General features: G+C 36.1%; 1 protein-coding gene across 4 annotated transcripts in view; it reads left to right on the forward strand.

Moving 5' to 3' along the window:
- Positions 1-26349, forward strand: part of Ap3s1 (adaptor related protein complex 3 subunit sigma 1) — a 57411-nt gene that overhangs the window by 22937 nt on the left and 8125 nt on the right. For 2 of the 4 annotated variants that reach the window (XM_013156126.3, XM_003473277.5), the window contains exons 4-5: positions 19910-19981; positions 25043-25150. In XM_013156126.3, the coding sequence (XP_013011580.1) occupies positions 19910-19981; positions 25043-25150 (180 nt within the window). The remainder of the gene's footprint in view (positions 1-19909; positions 19982-25042; positions 25151-26349) is intronic. The other 2 variants (XM_063230958.1, XM_023566487.2) reach the window with 1 other exon arrangement.

Raw genomic sequence — 26349 nt, forward strand, 5'->3', positions numbered from 1 at the left:
GTCAACTTGAGATTAAAAGCTTAGCTGAGCCACTTAATCAGGGAGCTAGGGTCCTAACTTTGTAACTCCTCATCTTGTGCAAAAGGAGGGCGGAGAGAGAGATGGTGTGAGTGCTATACCTGGCCTACTGGGATAGCCTGAATTCAGAATAAGGGAGGAAAAGAGGCTTGCTCTCTCCCCTTTTGCTCTTGCTACTCTTGCTGTCTTCTGCCCCTGAGAAGTATGCCCCTGTGCCATGCTACCCTGCCTTGGAGCCAGCTGATTATGGACTGAAACCTCCACAAACTGTGAGCTAAATAAACCTTTCCTTCCCTTAATTTGTTTGTGTCTTTTATTTTGGGAGGGTGATTTTTTTGAGGGTTTTAAAAATATATTTATATTCTCTGTATTAGTACTCTTTCTAAGGTATAGCTGGCAAAAATTTTACATTCTATAGATTAGAGAAAATCTGTTGGATGTTTCCTTTGCTGTTCGGAAACTTTGATAAAGTTCTGTTTGTTGATTTTTGATGTTACTTCTAGTGCAGTTGAGGTTCTGTTTGGAAAGTCCTTGCCTGTGCCTGTGACTGTAAGAGTTTTATTTATTACCTTCCAGCAGATTGTTTCTATTTTAATATTTAGATCTTTGATCCGTTTTGATTTTAATGTAGTACTTGGTGAGAGAGGTGGGTCTAGATTCAGTCTTCATATGGATAGCCAATTTTCCCAGCACCAATTGTTGAAGAGGCTTTCTTCCAGTGTGTGTTTCTGTACTACTTTGTTGATGATCAGATAGCTGAATGTGCCTTGTTTTTAATAGGTCAGCAGGCATTCTCTCCAAATTTTTATGAGCATTTGGTCTCCAGGGTGGACAATAGATGGTTCTGCTGGGCTAGAAGCTAACAGGACTCTGTCTACATGCATTTGGGTAACTTATTGTACTTGACCCAGATTGATGATATATGTAACTCCGGTGATTTCTGAGTTGCCTATCACTGGAGGATAGAAATGGCCTCTCATATAACATCTTAAATGGGCTCAAACTTACTGCAGATGCCAAGTTACGAGTGCTATTGGCAGTAATTTTGACTAGGAATCAGATGTCTGTTGGCAAATTTTTGCCAGACGTCTCTTTAAGATGTGTTTGGCTCTCTCTACCTTTCTTGAAGATTGAGAAGTAGAATGAATGTAGTACTTTATTTCTACAGCTTTTGCCAATCCCTGAGTTGAGAGATACAAGAAAATCCGTTGTTACTCTAGAGAGACCAGAGTAGTCCAAATCTGGGAATGATTTCTTTAGGAAGCACCTTGACTGCCTCAGTAGCCTTTTCTGAATGGGTAGGATAGGCTCAATCCAGTCTGTAAAGGTGTCAGTCAGGGCTAGCGTCTGTTGAAATCCTATTATGGTAGCGTGTGGGTAGCCAGTCTTCTCTGGTCTGTCCCTTTCCTCCGTACAGATTCTAATAAAAGAGGTGGTTTGGGCTTGCCTGGGTTACTACAGGCACAGAGTGGGCAAGCTTTGCAGACCTGTCAGGTGGCTGCTGCTATTTCTAGTCCTGTGAAAACTCAAGTGATCATTTCCAATATAGCATCTCTTCCCATATGGAAAGAACCATGAAGCATTTTTATAGCCTTCCACTGTGTCCTTTGAGGAAGGACTAGTTTGTTTCCTATCACCTGAGTCACTTTTTAATTGCCCCTTGTCCTAAAGCCCATTTATCTTGCTGAGAAATATAAACTCTTTTTTTGGTTTTTGTAGTTGTTTTTAAAAGGTATCAGGGATCGAACTCACAACCTTGCGCTTGCTAGGCAGACACTATGCCACAGAGCTAAATCCTCAGCCCCAATAAGCTAGTTTTAATAGTTCCTCAGGATGTAGGAATAAAGCTCAAGTCTTAAAGTCTTGGGGGCTGCCCATTTTGCCTCTCAAGTAGCCCTTTTATTCTCAACGAGACTTCAGACATGTCTATCTGGTCCCCTTTACAGTTCATGACTAAGACTTGTTTGCCTGTGAATTATAGATGATGGTCTACAACTTCTTTCCTTCCAGATTGGTGCATGGGTGTACAGCATCAGAAAGGCGTGTTTGGAATCTCCATAGTTGTATAACCTTCTCCCTTATTTTCTAATGTCAATGCCTGAGTAAGAACTGTCAGCTCTGGGGCTGGGGATTTAGCTCAGCAGCATAAGCACCTGCCTTGCAAGCAGGCAGTCGCTGAGTTCGATCCCTGGTACCGGTAAAAACGAAAAAGAACTGTCAGCTCTGCCTTTTGAGCAGAGGTTCCTGTTGTAAGAGGCTTACCTTGAGTGGCCTGTTGCGAATTGACAGCTGCGTAACCTGCATTTCAGTGTTCATTTTTTTTTATTTTAAAGAGAGTAAAACTAAACATAACAAAACAGAACAAAGCAGATCAGAAGAAAACAATGTAAGTGACACAGATTTCAAAGCAAGACAACAGGAGATCTATATCAGTGTTCATTTTGGATAAAGCTAAGTTCATCAGTGAACCCCGACACTTCCTCAAGGTTTTAGAGGGGCAGGCCACTAATATCCTGCCTACTTGTCTAGGTCCGGGAGATTTGTTCACAAGAATAGCTAAATTTGGGCAGAGAAGAAGGGAAATCTCCAGTTAAGGGTCCTTTTGACCCCAGCTATGGCTGTAGACTTAGAGGAGAGCTTTCCAGAGATAGAAATCCATACAAAATGAGCCACCCTTGTATCAGTAGTCTGTTGAATTGGCTCACCTGTGAGCCACGTCCCTCCTCTAGGTCCTGATTGTTGAACACAGAAAAGGCTGTGTCCAGCAGTTGGATCATAGGTGTCTGCGGGCCCATCTAAAGTTTTTTGTATCATATGCTGAGTATCTGGGGCTGCAAACTAGAAAATATCACCCATTCAAAGTCAAATAGAAATTGAGAGTCTAGATTAGGGGGGGGGCAGAATGTCTTTCAAATCCACACCCTAGGGGACAGAGTTAAAGAAGGAGACCAAAAATATACTCATGGAGAGAAACAAAAAAACATGCTCAATATTGGTATTACCTTGGTCTCTTGGTACCTGAGCTTTACTTCTGGCTGGCTGTGCCAAAATGTTATTGGGTAGCTCCTTTTAGAAACAGCTCATCAATTAAACATTACCGTGTCTTTCTTGTCTGAAATAAGAATTAAACAAGACAAGCTAAAAACTGACAGTGTATTTGAAAAGTGAGGGTGAGAAAGAAACTAGCTCTGCCAAATGAATTTGAACTGAACAAATTAAAAGCAAAAATGAAAATACATCCTGGATCTAGGAAACAAAGGGCAGAGTCTCATAAAAAGACACAATAGTGGGGTGTTTGTGGCATTCATGTCTTTATATTCTGTCTACACTTTGTGGGAACCTAGGAGAACTTTACACAGGGAGTTTGAGCAGAGGTATCATGTAAATTCTGGAATCCCACCCCACCTTTCATCCCAGCCAGTCTAAGCTGAGCCTGTTTCAGTAGCAGGCATTTATTTCTGTATTTGTTGGTTGAGTGCAGTACTGGGGATTGAACGGAGGGCTACTGTACCACTAAACTACACAACACCCAAATCTTTTTATTTTTTATTTTGAGACAAAATCTCACTAAATTTGCCCAGGCTGGATGTGAGCTTGGGTCCTTTTGCCTCAGCCTTACTAACTTTTAGGATTATAGGCATGCACCACTGTACCCAGCTAGAAGCATGTATTTTTATGCAAAATTTTACTATTCCTAAATATTCATGTACTGTCCCAGATTTGACTTTATATCTTGTATAAAATATGTGAAAAGACATTATTAGTAAATTCTACATACAGTTTATACTACTGTGTCACCTAGTTGAATAGTCAGTTGTTTGCTTTTGAGTCCTGATATTTTTAGTGTGATATTAACTGCCATATAAAAAGCAAATTTCAATTAATAGCTGACTTTCTGTTGTAGCATGTTTTCAGCAGAAGTGTTAAAATATTTACAGAATTAAGAAGTTCATTAAATATTAACATTAGGTTGTTTATAAGCAGTCATATTGTCTTCGATTTATTGTGCTATACCGATGATGGAGATATAAAAGTTCAATTGAATAATTCCAAATTCCTGTTAAAATTTTCTGTACCATATGTAACAGTTATGACAACATCTGTCTTGTTCATTTATAGTAAAAAAAAGAGAGAGAGAGAGTAGCTGAACTTTAGGTTTAGAACAAGATATTTTGACCACAGTGTTGGAATATTTATTTAAACTAAAGCTCCATTATAGTAATTATTGCAGTATTGTTAGATAAGCTTTTATGAAACTATGCTACTTATGATTGTTAGTTAATTTAGTGTTATTTTGACCAAGTTCTTTATAGACATACAATTTTTACTTGTGAATTATGCTGCTTCAAGAATGCTGCATAGAGATCTTGTAAAGTTATTAAATAAATATAAAGCAACTTAGTATCTTGTTAAAACCTTTCAGGCTGTGTTGTATACAATTTGTGTAAGTTATTTAAGCTCTTTCATTCTGATTTTCCTCTGTAAAATGGGCATACCAACCCATAGGTATGAGCATTAATAAAAGACTTTGTATGTGGTATTGATGACAAATGATTAATTTGTCCTCATCAGGTTTTTAGCAAGCATTTTTATTAAACTATTTGTGATGTCATATAAAGTATTATTTCAGTAGTATACAAACTGAATTAGATAAATCCTTTTACTTTATTATTTTTAGTAACATTTGTAAATCTTTTTATTGTATATGAGTGTGATGGCTTGAGATACATTTGCATGGTGACACATTTATGTGATGCAAAATAGGTTTAATTGGGGAAACTTGTAAGACAGGAACACTTAAATGAAAAAAGGTTTCCTCTTTATCACATAGCGAATGACACTGAGGTAGGTGCTGCTGACCTACTGAAAATACAGTGGTGTGCTGGGGGAGGTCCCCCACTCTTGTCATTGTTCTCTTTTAGGATGAGGACAGCTTGTAAGCATCCTTGTCAGTGAGATGGCAGGTGTGCTTTTAAAGCTTGAAGCTCTCTAGGTTAGGTGCCATCTGTTCTTAAAGATTGTCTGGAAAAACCAACCTACGCCATACTTAGGAATTTTCAGTCTTCCGTTGAGGGGAAATAAATCTCTGGGCCTATGGAAACCCTATCAGTTGGAAAACCAACACACCCCAGCATGGGAAGTTTGCGAAGTTGCAGTCCTCCCCTGAAGGGAAATAAATCTCTGGTCCTGTGGAAACTGTACCAGTTTCCCCTGCTGGAACAAGGAGGCCCGACCCAGTGAGTTTACTATGGGCAAAGACTGAATATCAGAATCATTTAAGAAAAATACTGCTTCCTACCGTATTCTGTTACCAGTAGACCTAAAACTTTTTGTTCTCAGTGAGGTTTTTTTCATGTCTGTGTGGGAAACCAGAAGAATATTTCTGTAAGCAGTTTGAATTGGAGACTATTAGAGTTACTCTGGATTTCTAACATTCTTTTCACATCTCGTTTTCATGGTTAATAAGTATAATTTCCAGTGATTCGAAATATAGTAATCACCTGTCAGATTTTTTACATTGCTGCTTGTTCATCATAAGTCCTAGAATCAAATTTATTGATAGCTACTTTACTGACTTAAGATATTTTATTGCTGTATCACCAGTCCACTTGGGAAGCATAACAGGATAGTATTCAGAATTACATGAATCTTAGCTCTGTAACCTGTTATATAACTTTGTGCAAATTATTTAGCCTTATCTTTGCCTAGTTTTCTTTTATGTAAGTACAGATTCACATACCTAACTTGTCAGCATTTTTTAAGAATTAGATCTTAAGCAGCCAGCGTAAGACCTATTGTAAAATAGGTCTTACATAGAAATGTTATTACTTACTTCATAGTGATAAAGCAAGTGTTTTATAGCTCAAGGTACTTTAAATTTATTTTCTCTTTGTTATATGGGTAGAAGAGAAAATTTAGCTAATGTTTGTGTTTTTCTTTGATTTAAAGTAAATTTGTTACTTCCTACTGTAGCTTGACTGACTTTAAGGGATGTATTGAACATAGAAGAAGAAAGTATTCTTGGGCATAACTAAGATAAATATTTTTAGAATATTTTAAACATTAAGAAATGTTGAAATTATTTCAGACTTGCAAGACAGTGGCAAACATAAGCCAGTGTGGTAGCTCATGCCTGTAATCCCCAGCATGTGGGAGGCTGAGACAGGAGGATCAAGATGAGTTCAAGGCGAGCCTGAACTACAGGGAAACCTTGTCTCCAAAAAAATAAAGAGAAGAGTGGCAAATATAGTACAAAGAATTCTCTCCTTTTGTATATTTTACCCACCTCTCCAAAATTAACGTCTCCTATAAGTACATTATAATTATTAAGAGCAGGAAGTTTATATTGATAACAGTACGGTTTTCTTTGTACTTGGGATGTTCATCCTGATCATTTGGTTAAAATGAGTCCTGTTACATCTGTCTACTCTAAAGCAGTGTTTTCTCTTTGTGCTAATGACTGTCTTATAGGGGAATAGTCAAGGAAAGGTGTTCTAATATTTTTATTTATTTTATTATGTTTTATATCAGTGCTCAAAGTATCAATTGTAGTATACTCAGTTATAGATAAAAACATTTCTTTGAAGACCAAATGCCATTTTAATAAACCTACTGGAAAGTTCTAACAAAGTGTATTAGTACAAGTTTTTGAAAATGTTCTCGTGGGAAGCTTTTGTGCTAAGAAAATACTTAGAGGCTACTTTCATGTTTAATGTTCAATTTCTTATAATCAAAGCATTGCTTTTCTAAATTTAATATACATCATGTAAGTGCAAGGGCTAAAATGTATATCTGGTCCAGTAGCTCAGTGTGAAAGTCCTGGGCTCAAGAACTCGTAACACAAAGGGAGAAAAAAAGTACATTCTCTTAGATATTCTCATTATGTTAAAATTTTTAAGGTTTAACATTTGAATACCTAGTATATGGATTATTTTTAAACTTAACATGGAAATATTAATACTGTTGACTTGCTCCCTAATTTGTTACTTTAAATTTTCCTGGATTGGAAATCACCAATGAAGTAACCATTTGTTTTCCACTATTTGAAGTTATCTACCAATTTATAGGCAGATCTCAGTTTATAGGCAGAGATCAAATTCTGAGATTATATTTTTCCTAACACATTGATGGCAAGAATGCTGATAGTAGGAACATGACTGTATTATTAGTATTCTTAAATCTGTGCCTCTAGTAGTTGGCATTGAAGACATTCTTGTCTTGTAACATGTTTAGTCCCCCTCACTTTTTTTTTATAAAAGAACTAAGATTTAAATAATGTGTCCTAGAAGATTTCAGATGTAGAGGTAAATCTGGAATTTAAGTAAAGGCATGATAAACTTATGCCACTGAATGTTTTGACTGCATAGAGGACAGTATAGAGGTCCACAAAACCTCTATAGGTATAAAGAAGCTAAAAAAATTAAAATCCAAGCACCCACTAAGTTATAGCTGTTCTACTGTTATCACATTGCTTATGTGTTTGTGCTGATGCTGTATGATGAACTTACTGTGTTGCTAGGATGTAGGACATACAACTGCATACAACAACATACAGTACGTGATACCTGAATGTTGATAAGCAACTAATACTGGCTTGTGTATTTACTGTATTTATTTGTCATATTACACTTCTTATTGTTATCTTAAGCTATTGTATTCCTACTTATTAAAATAGTTCACTATAAAACTGTGTCTATGCAACACTGGCAGCAGCCTCATGTTTAACAGGTCTCTTGATTGCAGCATTTTCTCTTGCATTTAATTTAACGTTGTGCTTTTTGTTCATCCTAGTCCTGAGACCAGTAGGCTGTACCCTTTGTACCGTGAACCTATGCCTTGTAGGTTTGTATGAACACCCTGTGTGATGTTTGCTCAGTGACAGAACTGCCTGATGCATTTCTCAGAGCATACCCCTTGAACATTAAGCCTTGTGTGACTACTTAGTATTTCTGAGTGCTAAGCTGCCTACTTCATAGTAGATTCCTGTTACCATTTGTGGCATGAGCGTACAGATATTTCATTAAAGATAAAGGAAACACAAGGGAATTCTTTTGATAGTGTAGGAAAGGGGAGTCTTGATTATATGTGATTATTGTGGCATTTTTCTATGTATTTTTGGAGTATTAATTTTGGCAACTATTAAAATGAAAGAAAACTTGTATAATTCTTTGAACAAGTTAAAAGTTATTTCTTTCACATTAGCCTTTAAAATCATTGGGGCTGAAGAGTAAGTCTTTGATTTTGTATCCCCATCACTTGAGTTGCTGATTACTTTTGATGGATACTGAAATTAACAACTGTAAGCTTTGTATCATTTTTTTAGGTGAAACACAAGAGGGTGCTGTTTACCATATCATTTCTGGTTTTAACACTTTTGTCTTTCTCCTTGTGAAATTATAGTACAGTAGTGGATTGTTGTTGTTTTGGATCCAAGTTAGAAATTGTTGCTAAATCAAAAGAAAATGCAAAGATTTTTATGTAAAGAAAAAAACAAAAAGGGTAGAAATAATACATAATTTCAAAAAAATAAACAATAAGAAATCGCTAGTTGATAATTACATATTGTCCTCTTAGAAATAGTTGTTCAAGTTACAAAAGTGAAGCATACTGAGTGAACATTCAAACAGCAAGGCTGCAAGCAGTTCTGTTCAACTATTCAACTAAACATAGTAATATGGTTATCAATCCTACACACTTAAACATATATGCAGTTATATCCTTTAGAGCACTTTCTTTTCATCTCTTTTTTTATAATAGCAATTACACATTTTGGGTTTTATTACTCCTATATTTCTTACTACTTTTTACACTAGAGACATAATGTGATATTTATAAGTATGATTCTTGTTTATTTTACTAATGAGGATAGTCTCAAGTTATCTCCATTTGCCTATGAAGGACTCAAGATCATCGTTTTTTATAACTGAGTAATATTCCATTGTATAAAAATACTACATCTTTTTCATCCACTCTTGGTTGATGTGCATCTTGGTTGTTTCCAAGATTTAGCTATTACAAATTGTGCTGCTATGAATATGGGTGTACATATATCACTGTGATATGACTTTCCAGTTTTTGTGGGGGAAAAGCTGGGTTGAATGGAACTTCCAATCCTAGTCTTCTGAAAATTGTCGGTACTGATTTCCATAGTGGTTGGACCAGTCTACACTCCCACCAACAGTGGAGAAGTATTTCTTTTCCTTCACAGCCTCGCCAACATTTGTTATGTTGATTTCTTGATGGCAGCCATTCTTTCTGGAGTGAAATGAAATCTCAGTCCTGTTTTAGTGAACATTTCTTGAATGACCATGATGGTGAACATTTCTTTGTGTATTCATTTGCCATTTGTATATCTTTATCTGAGAACTGTGTGTTCATCTCAGATGCCCATTTTTAGAGTCTTTGAATTTGGGGGGGCTTGATGTTTTTCAATTCTTTATATGTTCTCCTTTGTCTGAGGTGTTGCTGGCTATAATTCCTTCCCATTCTGTGGGTTTTCTTTTCACTCTATTGGTGATTTCTTTTGGAGAACAGAAACTTTTCAATAATACGAGATCCTAGTTGTTGATACTTTGAAGTGTTTTCCTGTGCAGTTTGTGTTTTGTCATGAATTCTCTGCCTATCCCTATGTCTCCAAACTTCTACCTACCTTATCTTCCAGTAGATTTAGTGTTTCTGTTTTAATATTTAGATCTTTGATCCATTTAGACTTTAGTTTTGTGCATGGTGATAGAAATGGATCTAGTTGCAGTCTTTGGCAGGTAAACAGCCAATTTTTCCAACACCATTTATTAAAGAGGTTATCATTCTTCCAGTGAACATGTTTAGCCCCTTTGTCAAACCTCAGGTGACTGAGTGTCTTTGTAGTTCTGCTTGCATCTTCTAATCTGTTCCATTGATCCTCAGGTCTATTTCTTTGCCAGTACCATGCTGATTTTATCACTGTGGTTTTGTAGTATAGTTTCAAGTCAGGAATTGAGATGCCTCCTGCCTTACCTTTGTTGTCCAGTCTTTCCTATTTTAGGTTTCTTCTGCTTCCAAATGAATTTTAGGAGTTTTTTCTCTAGATCTGTGAAGCATGTTAGTGGTATTTTGATTGGGATTGCATTAAATCTATATAACAGTTTTGGGAGTATGTGGCCATTTTCACAATGTTGATTCTTCCTATCCAAGGACAAGGAATATCCTTCCATTTTCTAATATCCTCTTCAATGTCCTTTTTTAGCATAGCATAATTTTCAACATATAGGTCTTTTACATTCTTCATTAGGTTGATTCCTAAGTATTTCATTTTTTAGATGCTATTGTGAAGGGCAATATTTCCATAATTTCTCTCTTGGTGAGATTTTGTTTGGGTACAGGAATGCTATTGATTTTTGAGCATTGACTTTGTATCCAGCTACACGACTGAATTTGTTTATTACCTCTAGAAGTCTTTTAATAGAGCTTTTTGGGTCTTCTATATAGAGTATCATGTCATCTGCAAATAGTGATAATTTAACTTCTTCCTATCTTTATTCCTTTTATTTCTCTCTCTTGTCTGATTGCTCTGGCTAGTATTTCCAGAACTATATTAAATAGGACTAGGGATAGTGGACATCCTTGTCTTGTTCCTGATTTTAAAGTGAAAGCTTTCAGATTTTGTCCATTTAGTATGATGTTGGCTGTTGGTTTGTCATAGATGGCCTTTATGAGATTGAGGTAGATACCATGTATTCCAGGTTTCTGAAGGATTTTATCATGAACATGTGTTGATCTTTATTGAAAGCTTTTTCTGCATCTATTAAGATGACCATGTGGTTTTTGTTTTGGGTTCTTTTGATGTGGTGTATTACATTTATTGATTTGCATATGTTAAACCATCCCTGCATTCCTGGGATGAATCCCACTTGGTCATTATGTATGACCTTCTTGATGATTTGCTGCATTCTGTTTTCCAGTATTTTATTGAGAATTTTTGCATCCATGTTTATTAGTGAGATTGGCCTATACTTCTCCTTTTTGGTTGGGTCTTTCTCTGGTTTTGTTATCAGAGTAATACTTGCCTTCAAGAATGATTTGGGGAGGATTGCTTCCTTTTCAATTTCATTGAAGAGTTTAAGGAGTATTGGTGTCAGATCTTCTCTAAATTTCTTGTAGAATTTAGCCGTGAATTCTTCAGGACCTGGACTTTTCTTTGTTGGTAAGTTTTTAATTACATTTTCAACTTCAATAGCTGATAGTGAGTTATTCAAAATTGCTGTATCTTCTTGATTGAGTTTTGGTAGTTTATGTGTTTCTAGATATCTGTCCATTTCCTCTGTGTTTCCCACTCTAGGTAAGTAGAGACTTTCAAAGTAGATATTTATGATCTTTTGAATTTCCGTGAGGTCTGTAGTAATTTACTCCTTTTCATTCCTTATTACATGAATTTGGATTTTTTCTTTCTTTTTCTTGGTGAGGTTAGCTAGAGGTTTGTTTATTTTGTTTATTCTCTGAAAAAAACCATCTTTTTGATTCATTAATTCTTTGTATTGTTTTTCTTAGTTTCAATTATGTTGATTTCTGCTCTAATCTTTACAATTTCCTCTCTATGAGCTTTGGGTTTAACTTGCTCTTCTTTTTCTAGAAGCTTGAGATGAAGCATTGGGTTGTTTATTTGTGCTTATTCTGTTTTGTTGATATGACAATTTATTGCTATATATTTCCCTCTTAAGTCGCTTTCATTGCATCCCACAGATTACAGTATGTTGTTTCTGCATTTTCATTGAATTGTAAGTATTGTTTTATTTCTTTAATTTCATCTGTAGCCCACTGGTTGTTCAAAAGGTTGCTATTGTATTGCCATGTATTTATGTAGGTTTTGCAATTTCTTTTGCCATTAATTTCTAATTTCAGTGCGCTATGGTCAGATATAATGCACGGGATAATTTCGACATCTTTGCCATTTCTTAAATATGTTTTATGGGATAATATATGGTCTATTTTGGAGAATGTCCTATGCACAGCTGAAAAGAATGTGTATTCTGATGTGGGTGGGTGGAACACTCTGTAAACATTTACTAAGTCCAATTGCTCGCAGGTATGGTTCAGGTCTATTATTTCTTTGCTGACTTTTTGTCTAGTTGATCTATCTCTTTGTGACAATGGGCTGTTAAGGTCCCCTGTTATGATTGTGTTCTTGTGTATTTGGTTTTTCATGTCCATTAGTATGTGTCTTATATAGTTGGGTGCTCCTGTATTTGGTGCATATATATTTATAATTGTTAGCTCTTCCTCTTGAATTTTTCCACTAATAAGTAGGTAGTGATCTTCTTTATCTCTTTTAATCATTTTAGTTTTGAAGTTAATGTTGTCTGCAAATAGAATAGTTACCCCTGCTTTTTTCTGGGTTCCTATTGCATAGAATACTGTTTTCTATCCTTTGAATTTTAATCTATGAGTTTCCTTTAGGGTCAGATGTGTTTCTTGTATATAGCATATTGTGGGATCTTGTTTCTTGATCCATTCTGTCACTCTATTTCTTTTAATAGGTGAATTGAGGCCATTTACATTTACAGATATCACTGATAGGTCCTGGCTTGACTTTGCCATTTTATGTTCCAGTTGTTTGCTTTCTGCCTTTCCTCATTGTTTAATTGCTTGTCCTACCTGGTGGTTTCTTTCTGTTGTTGTTCTGGGGATTGTAGTCATTTTTATCTCTGTCTAATATGTCTTTCAATACTCTTTCTAGGGTTGGTTTGGTGGATGTGAATTTCTTCAGTTATTCTTTGTCATGGAAGTATCTTGTTTCTCCATTAAATTTGAATGAAAGCTTTTCTGGGTACATCAGTCTGGGATGGAAGTTGTTTTCTTTCAGGGCTTGAAATACCTCACTCTAAGCTCTTCTTGACTTGAGGGTTTGTGCTGAAAAGTCTGCTATGATTCTAATGGGCTTTCCTTGATAGGTGAGTTGTGTCTTTTCTCTAATAGCTTTTAGTGTTCTGTTTTTATGCTCTATGTCTGAGATCTTAATTATTATATGTCTGGGTGTAGATTTATGTTTGTTGTGACTGTTTGGTGTTCTTTATGCCTCACTTATCTGTATATCAGATTTTTTTCTCCTCCATGTTTGGGAAATTTTCTGCTATTACTTATGTGTTTTATGTATGTTATTTGCATTTACTGCTGTATGTTCTCTGATGCCTATTAATCTTATATTGTTGCTCTTTGCATCATCTTGAAGCTGCTGGATTGTTATTTCATGCTGTTTTGTTATATTTAAAAGTTCTATCCTTTCCTCATCACTAATTGCGATCCTGTCCTCAAGGTCTGAAATCCTATCCTCAGCTTCATTTAAATGGTTTTGCCAGCATTGAATAGAATTTTTTTTTGTTTCTTGGATGTCTGTTTGATTTTGTTTCATGAATTCTGCTTGTTTACTATATTGTTCATTGAAGGTTTCAATCAGTTTCCCATGCTCCTGTACTTTTTTCTCTATTTCTTCTTAATTATGCTCAGCAACTCCTTTACTAAGGTTGTTATTTCTATCTTTACATGGGAGAGTACTTCTAATTTGATTTCCTCTGTAAAGCCTCATGGAGTTTTTTTTTTTTTTTTTTCACTTGCTATCTTTTCAGAGATTTCTGAGTGTTACTTTTGAAGTCCTCTATTTGAGAGTGCATTTGGCTTTCTCATATTGCCATTTCCCCTTTTGAGTTAATATTCGGTCCTTCAATCCCACTAGTGTCAACTGTTGATAGTGTGTATCTTGAAGTCCTGATGTGATGATGTTTGTCCAATTGCTGGGTCCCTCAGGGCCTGTTGGGTGAGTCCTATATTCTTCTTGGACTGACAAGCCTAGTAGTATTAATGTAGGTTAACTTTTAGTTGCTGCTATTACTTTATCTTCAGGCTATTCCAGGTCACCAAATCTCCCTGTCTATAGTGTTTATGTTGGCTCAGGCCCTACTGTGTCCCTATTGCGTTCCTGTGTGTCTCATGAGCCCTTTTGATTTTCTCCACGCTGAAGGCATCCTTATTGGCACACTCCTTACCCTGCCTGAAGTTTTCTGTGTATATGAAGGGGTCACCCACACTCTTTCCAGACTCACCGCAGTCTTACAGTTAGTTGGAGGGAGCTTTATTACTGGCCCCATTTACCCTCTGTACACCTCTATTTTAGGGGCATACTCACCACACTGACTGGGGCCTGCTGAGATCTTCTGTTTGGGTGAGACAGTTACTGAATCCCCCTTAAAGGTAGCACAGTTAATCGCTGTATTCCAAGGTTCTGGAGAAAGGGTGGGAGCTGAAGATGAACAGCAGTATTAGGTCCAGGAGGTAGGGAGTGTTCCCAAGGGGCCAGCAGATGTCCTGGGTCCCGAAGTCTGCTGGGCATGGGCCAAGGTCCCAGGGCAGTGTGGTGTTCCTCAGTGCTAATAAAGTCAGCTGCTGTGTGGGCCAAGGTCCCAGGGCTGCGTTGCATTCCCCATGGCCGGTGGAGGTCATGCATATTTCTGGGTTTTGAGTGATGTTTCAAAGCTTCCTCAGTGCACTGGGAATCACCTGGCCCACTTTTGGCTCCCAGGGCAGACTGCTGGCCACTTGAAGTTCGCTGGGTGTGGGCCAGTTGGGCTGAGGGGATTCTGGGGTGTCCTCTGATGATTTCAGACACAAGGTGTGGTCTTACTGCCTGGGAGCGAAGTTCTAAGGCTTCCTGGTGCACTGAAATTCAACCTGCGCATGGTCAGGGCCTGCGACTAGATTCCAGGCCCTGCTTGCTGCTTGGAGTCACAGAGATGTTTTTGAAGATGGTCTTCAATTATTTTTTTAAACCAAACTTAGTATTTGAGTGCTTTACATTTTAAGAATTTCTTGTTACTGTACTTTGTTTTTTTGAATACCCATATTTTTTTATGGTTGGTACATTGGCTTAAATATGGACAGTATTTTTCTGTTAACAAGCAAATCACCATTTCTAGTAGCTAGAGCATGCTGCTAAGACTGGTTTACTCCTCTCCTAATTTTATAGTCATTACATGTTTTGAGTACTGAATTATATACTACAGGCTGCCATTTGTTAGTTGGGAGCTCAAATGAGTATTCCATCTACATAGTTTAAATCTTTATGATAATCTAGAAAGGTAGCTAGTTTTATCATTTTGCAGTTCTGAAATTGTTCTTTGCTACTTTGTAATTCACCAGGGGCACATCTAATACTCTCAAGATTTTTTTCCCCAAGGTTATTTTGCATATCCAGCGGGTTCCACTAATTTTTATAAATATGTAGTTGTAAATGAAGGGGAACTCTAGTAAAACAACATTTTCCTAAGGACAGTCAAGTTTTGGTGGTTCAAAAGGTTGACTGTAGCATAAACATAAAGTAATAGAAATGATAAAAGTAAGCATAAGAAAAACAGGAGTACTGAAAACATGATTCTGATTAGTCTCATAATGATTTAGAATAAATCAGTGGAAGACCATTCCATGCCATCCACAAAAATCAGTTATACAAAATATAACATTAAAAGTTTTGTTTTTCTCTGAGAAAATACCTTCTTGATTTTGTGGTAGGCAAAGGTCTCTTAAATTGGGCAAAAAAATAATAAACATTGAGAAAAAAACCAAAAATTGGCCGATTTTGGATTTTAAAGCTGGGCTTCAGAGGATACTGTTATGAGAATGAAAAGACAAATCGTGAAATGGGAGAAGATGTTTGTAAGTTGTACATGCAACAAAGGACTGTCTAGACCATGTAAAGAATTCCTATAGGAAAAATATAGCTAAAATTGAAAGATTGACAGTGTAAGTACAAACATGCAGAACTATGGGGACTCCCATAACACTGTTAAGTATATGAGTACATATTTATATGTACTTATTTATTTGTACTACATATTAAAGCATGTTACTTTAATATATCAGTTCTACTGTGGGTTTACATCCAATAGATATATGTGTATACATTTTGTAAAACACATGGCAAGAATGTTCTTAAAGGTACTAATTATAATATCCCCATACTGGAAACAACCCAGATTTCTTTCCGTGGTAAAATGGATAAACACATTGTAGTGTATTCATTCAGTGGCACGTTGTATGAGAGTGAGTGAACTGTTTATTAGGTAGTAATGCAAGTGAATCTCATAAAAACACAAACATGCAGACACAGGTGATAGTGTTGCCTATTGTCGTGATAGTGTTGCCTATTGTCATGATAGTGACTGTTGGACAGTGAGAGGAATTCTCTCTACTGCTTGAAGACTGGATAAATCTCTGGTAGAGTAATTGCCTAGGGTGCGTGAAGCTCTGCGGTCCATCCCCAGCATTGCAGATAAATAAAATAACCTTGATTTGGACTTTGATTACATGGATATGTCTACTTCATGAAGATTTATCATGTTATATATTCTTCAACTTGAGTATTTTTCTGTATATATATTAGACTTAAATAAAAATTTATGGAGGAAGAGCATAAATGGCTTTATTTCTTGTAACTTTTAAGTATGATTTTATATATTAGTGTTCATGTGATGTTTTAAGTTTAAAACTGTTTCAGAAATATTTTCTTTTTTCTCAAGGAGAAGAGTTTTCTTCTTTTCACTCTCATTCTTATTTTCCCAAAGAAGTAGTATTTACCTTACTGTTGAAGTAGCATTACCCCATTTAGGGGTAGGCGTTATGAAGAGAATCTGTTGTATTGAAAAATGGCAGTTAGTTAGAATGAATAAAATTCTAATATTTAAATAATTTAAAATAATTTAAAATTTTTAATTAGTATAGAGACAAAAATTATGCAAAGAGCATAGACTGGAATTCAATTTACCTGTGTTTTAAATGCCAATTTGAAAAACTTGCATAACTTTGTATGGGAAGTCACTTCATCACTCTTGATTTCAAAATCTGCACATCACCCCAGGTTCTGACCTTGTGGAATGCTCTACTTGATAAGAGTGTTTTTGTGTTGGAGAGCTTGTGGAATTTACTATACCAGTTTGAGAAGATAGTTTGTGCTCACAAGGTGACTTATGGTGAATTCCTGCTTTTTCTTGGGGAGATAGGATGAGATCTGGAGCTTAGTTAACCATGGGTACTCCGGCAATATATGCCTGACCTCCAATAAAAATCCTAGAATCCTAAGCTAGGATGAGCTTCTGCAGATGGAAACACTTCATACATCATTATGTTCCTGGGAGAATTAAGCATGTCTCATGTGACTCCAGTAAGAGATCTAAAACTCATAGTTTATTTCCTCCAGAAGTTTTACTATGTGCTTTTGCTGATTTCACTCTATATCCTTTCACTGTATTAAATTATAATCATAAATATACATCAGCTTCTGAGTCCTTCTGACAGCACATATGTGTAGAAAATCACAGAGATGGTCTCGGAAACCCTAGAACAGACCTTAAGAAAGCAACCTCTAAATTACACTTTGTGGAGCTGTCCCTGACTACTACATTCTCTCCCCATCCCCCTCCCTGCCCCGCCCTGTGGTAGTCTTCATGGCAGTGATGTACAATTTACTGTGCATACTAGGGAAACATTAATAAAAGGGAATAGGTATTAATAATTTAAAAAATAGCATGCAGTGTTGTAACAGCCTGGAACAGCAAGCATAAATCAGAAATGTCCCAAGCAAACCAAAATGTACAGTCACACTATTCATACATGGTGTCACAGTACAAGGAGCAAAGTCTAAACAAGTCTTGCTTTAACTGCTCCAATCTGAAGCCAAGTTACATAAATCATGACTCAAGGTTCCTTTCTGGCATAAGGTGGAGAGATAAGACAGGTGAAACAATGTAGGTATGTAACCACATAACTATAATCAATACTGTCATAGATCAGAGGTAGGCAAGCTGTCTGCAAAAGGCCACACAATCTAACAAAAGTAGCCACAGATAATACATAAACAAATGAGCATGGTTCTATTCCAAAAAAACTATTTACGAAAATGGGATGCAGTCTGGATTTAACCTACAGTAAAACTCCTTATGCCAGTCACTAGAAACAATAATAGGTCTGCACGTACCAAGTATACATAGAATTTTATCTATAATTTCATTTGTGAGAAGGTAAATTGTTAAAATAAGCACCAGTGGGGCATACGTGCACTCATGGAGGCTGGAACACTAGACCCTGTCTCAAAGTAAAACACACAAACAAAAAGAACAAAGAAAAGAAAGGTGGGCTGGGGGATATAGCTCACTGCAAAGATTCTGGGTTCTTTGTGAGGGGGTATATTATTAGGGCATACACAGGTATGACATGAAACATGCGTCTGACTTTTCTAACTTGTTACATGGGTCCTAAAATACTTGGAATCTCAAAAGTGATATAGAAAGAGGCAGAGATATAGTTCAGCAGCATGACACTTGCCTGGCAAGTGCCAGGTCCTGAGTTCAATTCCCAGTTCCAAAAATAATATGCCTCTTTATATGTCACTAAGACGATTAATGGCTGAGGACTAGTAGACAGCTCTGAATGGAGGCTGGTTGCCAGGACAGCTAATCTGATGATCAGAGGGCTGGAACTTTTAGTTACACTCTACCCTCCAGTCTCCAGGGAGATTAAAGAGATGAACTGTTAAAATGATTCTCAAAGACCAATGATTTCATTAATTGTCCCTACATAATGCAAGTCTCCATAAAAACTACAAAGGCCTGGGTTCAGGAGCTCTGGAAAGTGAACACGTGCAAGTATCAAGAAGGTGGTACGAAAAAGAAGGCGTGGAAGCTCTGCTTCTCCTCCCATGTACCTTGCCCTACTCCTCTGGACTTTCAGAAATACCCTTTAGAATAAGTGAATCAATGGAAGTCAAGTGTTTTCCTTTAAATGCTGCAGCAAATTAATCAAATCTCTTATGAGGGTCATGGAAGTCCCAGTTTACCACTGTTTGGTCGTAAATACAGGTCACAAAAACCTACCTGTGTCTGCAGCTGAAGTGGGAGGCAGTCCTGGACCTCATTGTACGGGAGCTGACACTATTTCCCAGTTACTGTTGGAACTGAATCACAGGGCAGGTGGTAACTGCTGGAGAAGTGCTTGGTTTTGGAGGGAAACTCCCATGTATGTGCTGTCAGAAATTCTGTGATGAGTGACTGCATGAGGAGAGGGAAGGTGTCTTTTTCTCTTTTCCTACAGCTTGGCCTTATGTGAGTTCTTAGTTTACTGTAATTTTGTGGTAGAAACATCACTGAGTAGCCACCCTTACTCCCCACTTTATTTCTCCTGAACGCCATGGATTTTGTCTCTAAACTAATTAAAAATTACTGGTTACATTGTATGTAAGAAATTGGACTATAAATATATAGCCTAGGCTGACCCAGAACTTAAAATCTGCTGTACCTGCCTCACCTTCCCACATGCTGGTATTACAAGCATGTGCCACCACATCCAGCTTTGGGAGTAGTTTCTAGACACACACACACCATGATATGAGTATTTTTATGTTTTTTAAAAAATACAACTACAGTTTATGAACTTAATTCTTTCCATGATTCTGGTCACAAACTGAATTAGATGATTACCTAGTCAAATTTAATGGTTAGGTTTAATGCTGACCTTATGGGGAAGTTTGATTCAGTTCTTGTCCAATTCACTTTATGACCAGAATCCTGAAAAAATTTAGTTGATGAACTGAGGTACCACTGTAATGGTGCTAGAAATTCCATCTAGTTACACCAGTTTTTAGAAAAATGTGTTCATATACTTAAATCCTGAAAAGTAGCTTAACTGAAGAAAAGTCTTTTTTTTTTTCACTCATTCTACATTTAATAGTTTTTAGTTTTAAGGAAATTCTGGTAAGTTTTGAAAAGATGGAGAAGTTTTAGGTTCTCAGTTAACATCTGCCTGCCTTATAGTTAATAAATTTAAATGTGTTTACTTAGTCTCAAAAGTATTTTTCGTTTTTGTTTTTTTTTTATAGGTATTCGTGGAAACATTAGACAAATGTTTTGAAAATGTTTGTGAACTGGATTTAATTTTCCATGTAGATAAGGTACTGTTTCTGTGTGGTCAACTGTGTTTGTGTATGAGCATAACATTTATTTATAGTTGTCAGAGTGAAAATGGATTTAATGAATAATACTTTTTTTTTTCCGTTCTTTTATTCAATTAAAAAGTTTCACATGAGTTTTGGCATTCTGTCCAGTAGGTTTCTCCCTGGCAAGGCAGCATTTTGTGACCAGTTCTAACATTGCATCGGTCAGGTGTACATGACCATTTAGTAGCATCTTGAGTAGCCAAACATGTATTTACAGTACTTTATTTACAGTCCTTTCCCATCTAAAATGAGGTCTTCATTCTGTACTGGTTTTCATTTCTTGCTGTCTTTGTCACAGCTTCTTTGACTTACATGGCCCGAGTCATCACAGTAGCTGAGTCATCTGATGACTCACTTTTAGCCTCTCTCAAAGTCATAAGAGCAGATTTTCATACAACCTTGTACTGAATTAGGCTAGTTCTATAAGAAAAATCAAAAGAAAATATTTAATAAAACAAGTTATAAATACACACAAATCAAACACAGAGCATAAGGTGAGTAAAAACTTACTTGTTGGTGCTTTGACACATGTGCATACACCTTGCCATTTGTCTGCCTAGTGGGGAACGTAAAGTGCTTCCTGTAGTCCCCCGGCACAGCTACTGAGACACACAGCTGACTGCCATCACACTAAAGAAAATAGCTGTATTAGAAAAATAAGGTAGAGTTGTCTGTCCCCCAGTTAGAGGAGCCAGGGTTAGAGGAGCAGAATCAGTAGAACGGTATGTGAGTGCACACATTTCCCGTTACAGACATGTTATCAGCCATGTCTTCTAGGCACCCTGATTCCTTTTCATGTGTGTTCCTTTTACATATAGAGGATTTATTAGATAGGTTTACAAGGCCACAGTGTTGGGATAGTCCACAGTGGCTTATTTACGTGATGGAAAGCGAGTAGCTGCTCAGCCCAGGAAACTGAAAACCTTGGGGTAAGAGGGATTATGGATACAGTGCCAGTCCAAGCTTAAAGGCCCAGGAGCTGCTCGGACAGTTGTGGGTGTCAGTCCACAATGAGAGGTGGAAGAAACTGGTGCTGGCAGCAGCAAAAGACACAAGCAGAATGGAGCATTCAGACGCAGCCAGTGTCTTCCTCTTTCCCCTCTTCACCCCACCCAGGCTTCAGGCCTGTGGGGCGGAGCCACCCTCAGACACAGCGGCTCTCATCCTGCAGTTTGCTGCCCTGCCTGCCAGTCGTCTCTGGACCTCTCCCCGACAGACATACCCAGTGTGCTTTCCTAATGGTTAACAGTCTAACCATCACCACCAGTGGGTGGGAAGTTTAGTGCCAGAAAAGGAAGAAAAGTGCACTGGACAAAGTATAAAAGTGATCCAGATGATTTTCAAAAAGAATTTAATAAAATTTTAAGAGGAAAAATTATCAAAGTTAGTATTTTAAGTAGATGGCCTTAAAGATAAATTTAAAACTGGAACACATCTGCAGGATGAAAAATATGAGATATTTTCTGCTCATGGAGGATAGATGAGGTTGATTTAATGAACTCTTAGTTTCAGAATGAGACATTTGATATCTGCAGCTGGAAATGTTTTGGAATTAGTATGATACCAGTTTGCAGATTAAATAATCACAGCAGACTACCTAGAAATCTACATCTAGACTCTTGATAGTGAAATAGAGTAACGGAAAGGGCTTTCAAAAGCATTCAGAAATAAACGATGCATTACCTTGGTAGGAGTGGTGGTTAGATCACAACTGTTTTCTCAGTAGCAATAACAAGCTGTGTTCACAGAAAATAACTGCCAACCTGTAATTCTAAAATCAACCAAAATACTTTCAAGAACTTAAAGAAAATACACTGTTAAAGAAGCAGTGCCGAGAAATCTCCAGTGAAGCAAACTCTACATTGGATGCTTTGACAGAACAAGGTCTAAGATGGAGGAGGAATAAGATGAAAAGAAAGTGGTAAAACTATTTATAAGGTAGCACAAAAGTGCAAATATTTGTCAGTATTTTTGGAAAGGTGGATGTGCACTCCACATAGGGATAAGGAGGATGTGAAATCACAAGAGAGGATGAGCAAAGGAACTGGGAAACTTGCTGTGGTTTTAGGAGCTAAATTATGCTTTCTTATGAGAATTTGTTTTCAGGGGTGGAGGTTTCTTTTTCCAAAGCTTAAGTTTTAATAAATACCTAATGCACTAGCAATGGACTTTCTGAATACCTTTTTCTTTTTGTATTGGTGATAATAAGGTAATTTTTCTATATTGTCTAATTACTTAGCTGATCTTTGTTTTCATTCACTGCAAGGACTTGGACTACCAGGTTTGGATTGGCTGTTAAAGGAATTACTTTTCTTTGAGAACAAATTTGTATACAAATATATGTATTTTTGAGTGAGTTGTATTTATTCTCTCTATTGTAATAGAGGTTACTATGAGGATTAACTTACATACCCTAAGTGCAGCATCCAAACATTTAAAAAATGCTGTCTAGTAGCAGTAATGATATTAGAAGTGATGTTATTTAGCACTAGTGTTTGAAAGAACTATGGCTTGTTACTTGATTTTTGTTTTCTGGGAAAGATAATTTTTTTAAATCTTTTTTCAAAATTTGTACATTTCCAAAATGAAGACTTCCAAAATTAAAAATTATAGTTAATAGACTAGTTTTTAAATCATGAATTACGGAGAAAAGTGGAAAGGGAAGGAGAATTAAAAACAATTAATTTGTGTTATGTACATGTACCAGCTCCCCACAATGAATGTAGTGGTGTACTGCAAACAAGTATTAGTAAAAAAATGTGAAAATACATGCATTGCATTTGTGTGACATCGTATAAAATAATGAAAACTGAATAATATAGTTATAAATTTAACCTTTAAAATGTTTTTATAAAAAAATTATCTTAAAATACCTAATAGGTACTGTGCTAAGCACCTACATGAATTACTTTTATTATTAGACTCACTCTAGGGGGCAGCTACAGTATTTTTGTAGTGTACTGTTTCTGTGTTTTGTAGGTAAGGTAACAGGCTTGGTGCTGTAACTGCTTAAAATCATACAAATAATAACTGGTAGAGTCAGAAAGCATATCTAATTTCAGTCTTTTAATTTCATATTACTTAAATTATAGCTGCATATACTATCCTATAAAACCTATTTCAGCTCTGAATTGTTGATTTGTGTCCATACTTTATTTTTAAAATCTTAAATATATGTTTTACCCCCCCAGTAGCAAATACTATTTTTAATATTATCAGGTGTATTTATGATTAAAAATATGACTATTACATATATGGAGAATTTGGGGTAAAAGGACTATTAAAGTGTCTGTGTAAAAAGAAAATTCATTTTTACTATCTAGATTTTGTTAACAGTGCTACAATGCTTCATTAAGAACCTTAAGTTTAAAATTGCAACCTAATAATTGTTGACTAAGAATCTGGTTTTAAAAAAAGCCCTTGTGGGTCATTTAGAGTTTTAAACTTGAGATTATACTGTTTTGATGTTATAGCAATAATTTTAGAGTAGTTCTCCAATACAGTAATTCAATAAAATTTATTCAAGGGTGATATGTTCCAAGACCCCTTAATGGATGCTCAACAATACAGATTGTATCTGTTAATTCACTTAAAAAGAGGAAAGGTTTCTTTTAGCTCATAATTTTAGAAATGTCTGTCTGCAGTCACTTGGTCCTGTTCCTTTGAGCTTGTAACAGTGCACTACATTATGGCAGAGGTGTATGACAGAGAAGACCTTCTCTTGCTAGCTAGGAATCAGAGAGAGTGGTAAGAAAGGGCTGAGATCCCAATAGCACCTTTGAAAACATGCCCTCAGTGATTCAGCTGACTCCCACGGTGTGCCCAACTTTCAAATGTTCTGCCACCTCCCAGTAGCAGTACCTCAGACTGACAGCCATGCCTTTGATACACGGACTTTTGAGGGATACTGCAGATCCAAACTATAACAGCACCAAACTGTTTTTATCCTGTGTTTTTTCTTATGCATATATACCTCTGATAAAGTTTAATTTATAAATAAGTCACAATTAGGGCTGGGGATTTAGCTCAGCAGCATAAGCGCCTGCCTTGCAAGCGTGCAGTCGTGAGTTTGATCCCTGGTACCGATAAAAAAAAAAAAAAAGCCACAGCAATAATAGTAAAATAATATACCTCTCACAATACAGTATGATAAAAATTATGAATGCAATCTGGTTGTTTTTCAAAATTTCTTTTTGTACTTATTTTTGCTTGATGATATGAAATAGTACAATGTTTAATTGATGGGATTAATTTAGGTGAATGATGTAAGCATTATGATCTAGCATTAGGCTACTGTTGACCTTTTAACTATATATCAGAAGGAGCATTCACTTTGGATGATCCTGTTTGAGTTGTCATGTTGTCAGGTGAATAGCATATACGGTGTGGATTCACTGAACAAAAGGATGGTTTACATCCTGAACAGCTCAGAACTGAGTAACCAAAATTTCACCAGGCATGCAGTTTAAAACATAGAGATTATTTATTGCTGCAATTTTCTATTTATTATCTTAAGGCCAGGGGGATTTAGCTCAGTGGCATAAGCGCCTGCCTTGCAAGCAGGCAGTCATGAGTTTGATCGCTGGTACCGATAAAAAAACGAAAAAGACCAAAATAAATAAATAAATATATATATATATATTAAGGCCAGAGGTGACTGCAAGTAATTGGAACCTTAGGATATGATATTGTAGATAAAAGAGGAATTACTGTTAATATTTATCAATTACTTTGTATTGGGTATTTTCAGGAATTAGAAAATTTAATCTTTGAACAGTCTTATGAAGAAGTTACTATTATTATTTGTGTTTTTCAACCATTAAACTAAGACTTAAAGAGGTCACATAACTGCCTGCAGCTTCATAATAATGATGAAAGTGACTTATGACCCTTCCCTCCAAATTATTTTTACTGTTCATACTTGTAATAGCAGTATGTGAAACAAAAACTATTGAAATGTGAAATTTTTTCAATAATTAATTTTCTTTGTGTGTTTATATTATTTTTTTCCTTTAGGTTCACAATATTCTTGCAGAAATGGTGATGGGGGGAATGGTATTAGAGACCAACATGAATGAAATTGTTACACAAATTGATGCACAAAATAAACTGGAGAAATCTGAGGTAAGAATGGAAAGTGCTTTAGTTGTCACAGGCTCTAAGCACAGTCATAAACGATGTATGATTTAGCTTTTGTGGTTTGTCATTCAGGATTGCTCTCAGGTACAGCTGGATTTACTGACTTAGTTTTTAAAAAGGAAGTACATACATCTTGGTATGTTAAATGTCCAGTGAGTATTATCGACCAAAAAACTTTATATATTCTTTTAACCGCAGTTGTGACTGCTTTGAGTAATAAACCTGATTCCATATTTTGTTTCAGTAAAAGGGAGAAAAACTGAAATTCTTACTGAGGGAGTAATGTGTAAGTTACTGTAGTGCTTAGTAGTAAGTCTTAGTGTATATGAAAAGAGAAATTCAGTATCTCCATCTGTTAATTCTGGATTGTCCCGCAAAGTCGCTGACCATTTAGTTGAGCCACATATTTTGCACATTAATACATGTATTTGTTATTTTATTACGTTCTACAGGAAAAAATTTTTGTTTTTATACTTCACCAACTTTTGGGTGTTAGCTTTAGTGTTGCAGTGGGTGATGAAGGACACTAGCACTTAAGTATTTTATAAAGTGCTACTTTAAAACTCTAATGATTCTTGCCACAAGAAAGAGTCTGAACCACTTATGTTGACATTATTTTGGTGGTTTCTTACTACCGTAGCAGAATTTACAAAGGTGAGTTCTCTTAATAACTCACTCAGTGCTACCCTTATTTGAGGATATTGTTATATTTGTTATTTATGCTCAAAACTTAGATTGGAAAAAACATTCACCATTACAGCATGAGGTTTCAGATGTTTGATTGTTTTAAAGTGAATACTACTATAAAAAAGCAAAGTAGCACTAATTTACTTCAGGGGAGCTCTTAAATTTTTTATCTTGTTGACATTTTAAAGGATCAATTTTACAAATTTCTATGCTTATTTGAATTAAAAGAAATACATAATGACAGATAAGTCTGAACTGAAGAGTAACTTTGTATAAAAACACTTCACATATTGCAATATCCTATTCCTATTGGTTTCCCAAGAGCCTTGTAATAGTGATGAGGAACTTAAATTTAGGACTATTTCAATAACTATAGTATATGTTTTTTGTGTTCTATAGCTAATTTTTAAAATACTAATTTTTAAAAAGAGGAAACAAAACAGGTTATTGGAGAAAATGTTGCTTAAGAAGGAAAATGACTTATTTAACATAATTGA

Source organism: Cavia porcellus, unplaced genomic scaffold (genome assembly GCF_034190915.1).
Source record: "Cavia porcellus strain 051 isolate PalLab524CR breed Dunkin Hartley unplaced genomic scaffold, mCavPor4.1 scaffold_19, whole genome shotgun sequence".
NCBI classification, from domain to species: Eukaryota; Metazoa; Chordata; class Mammalia; order Rodentia; family Caviidae; genus Cavia; species Cavia porcellus.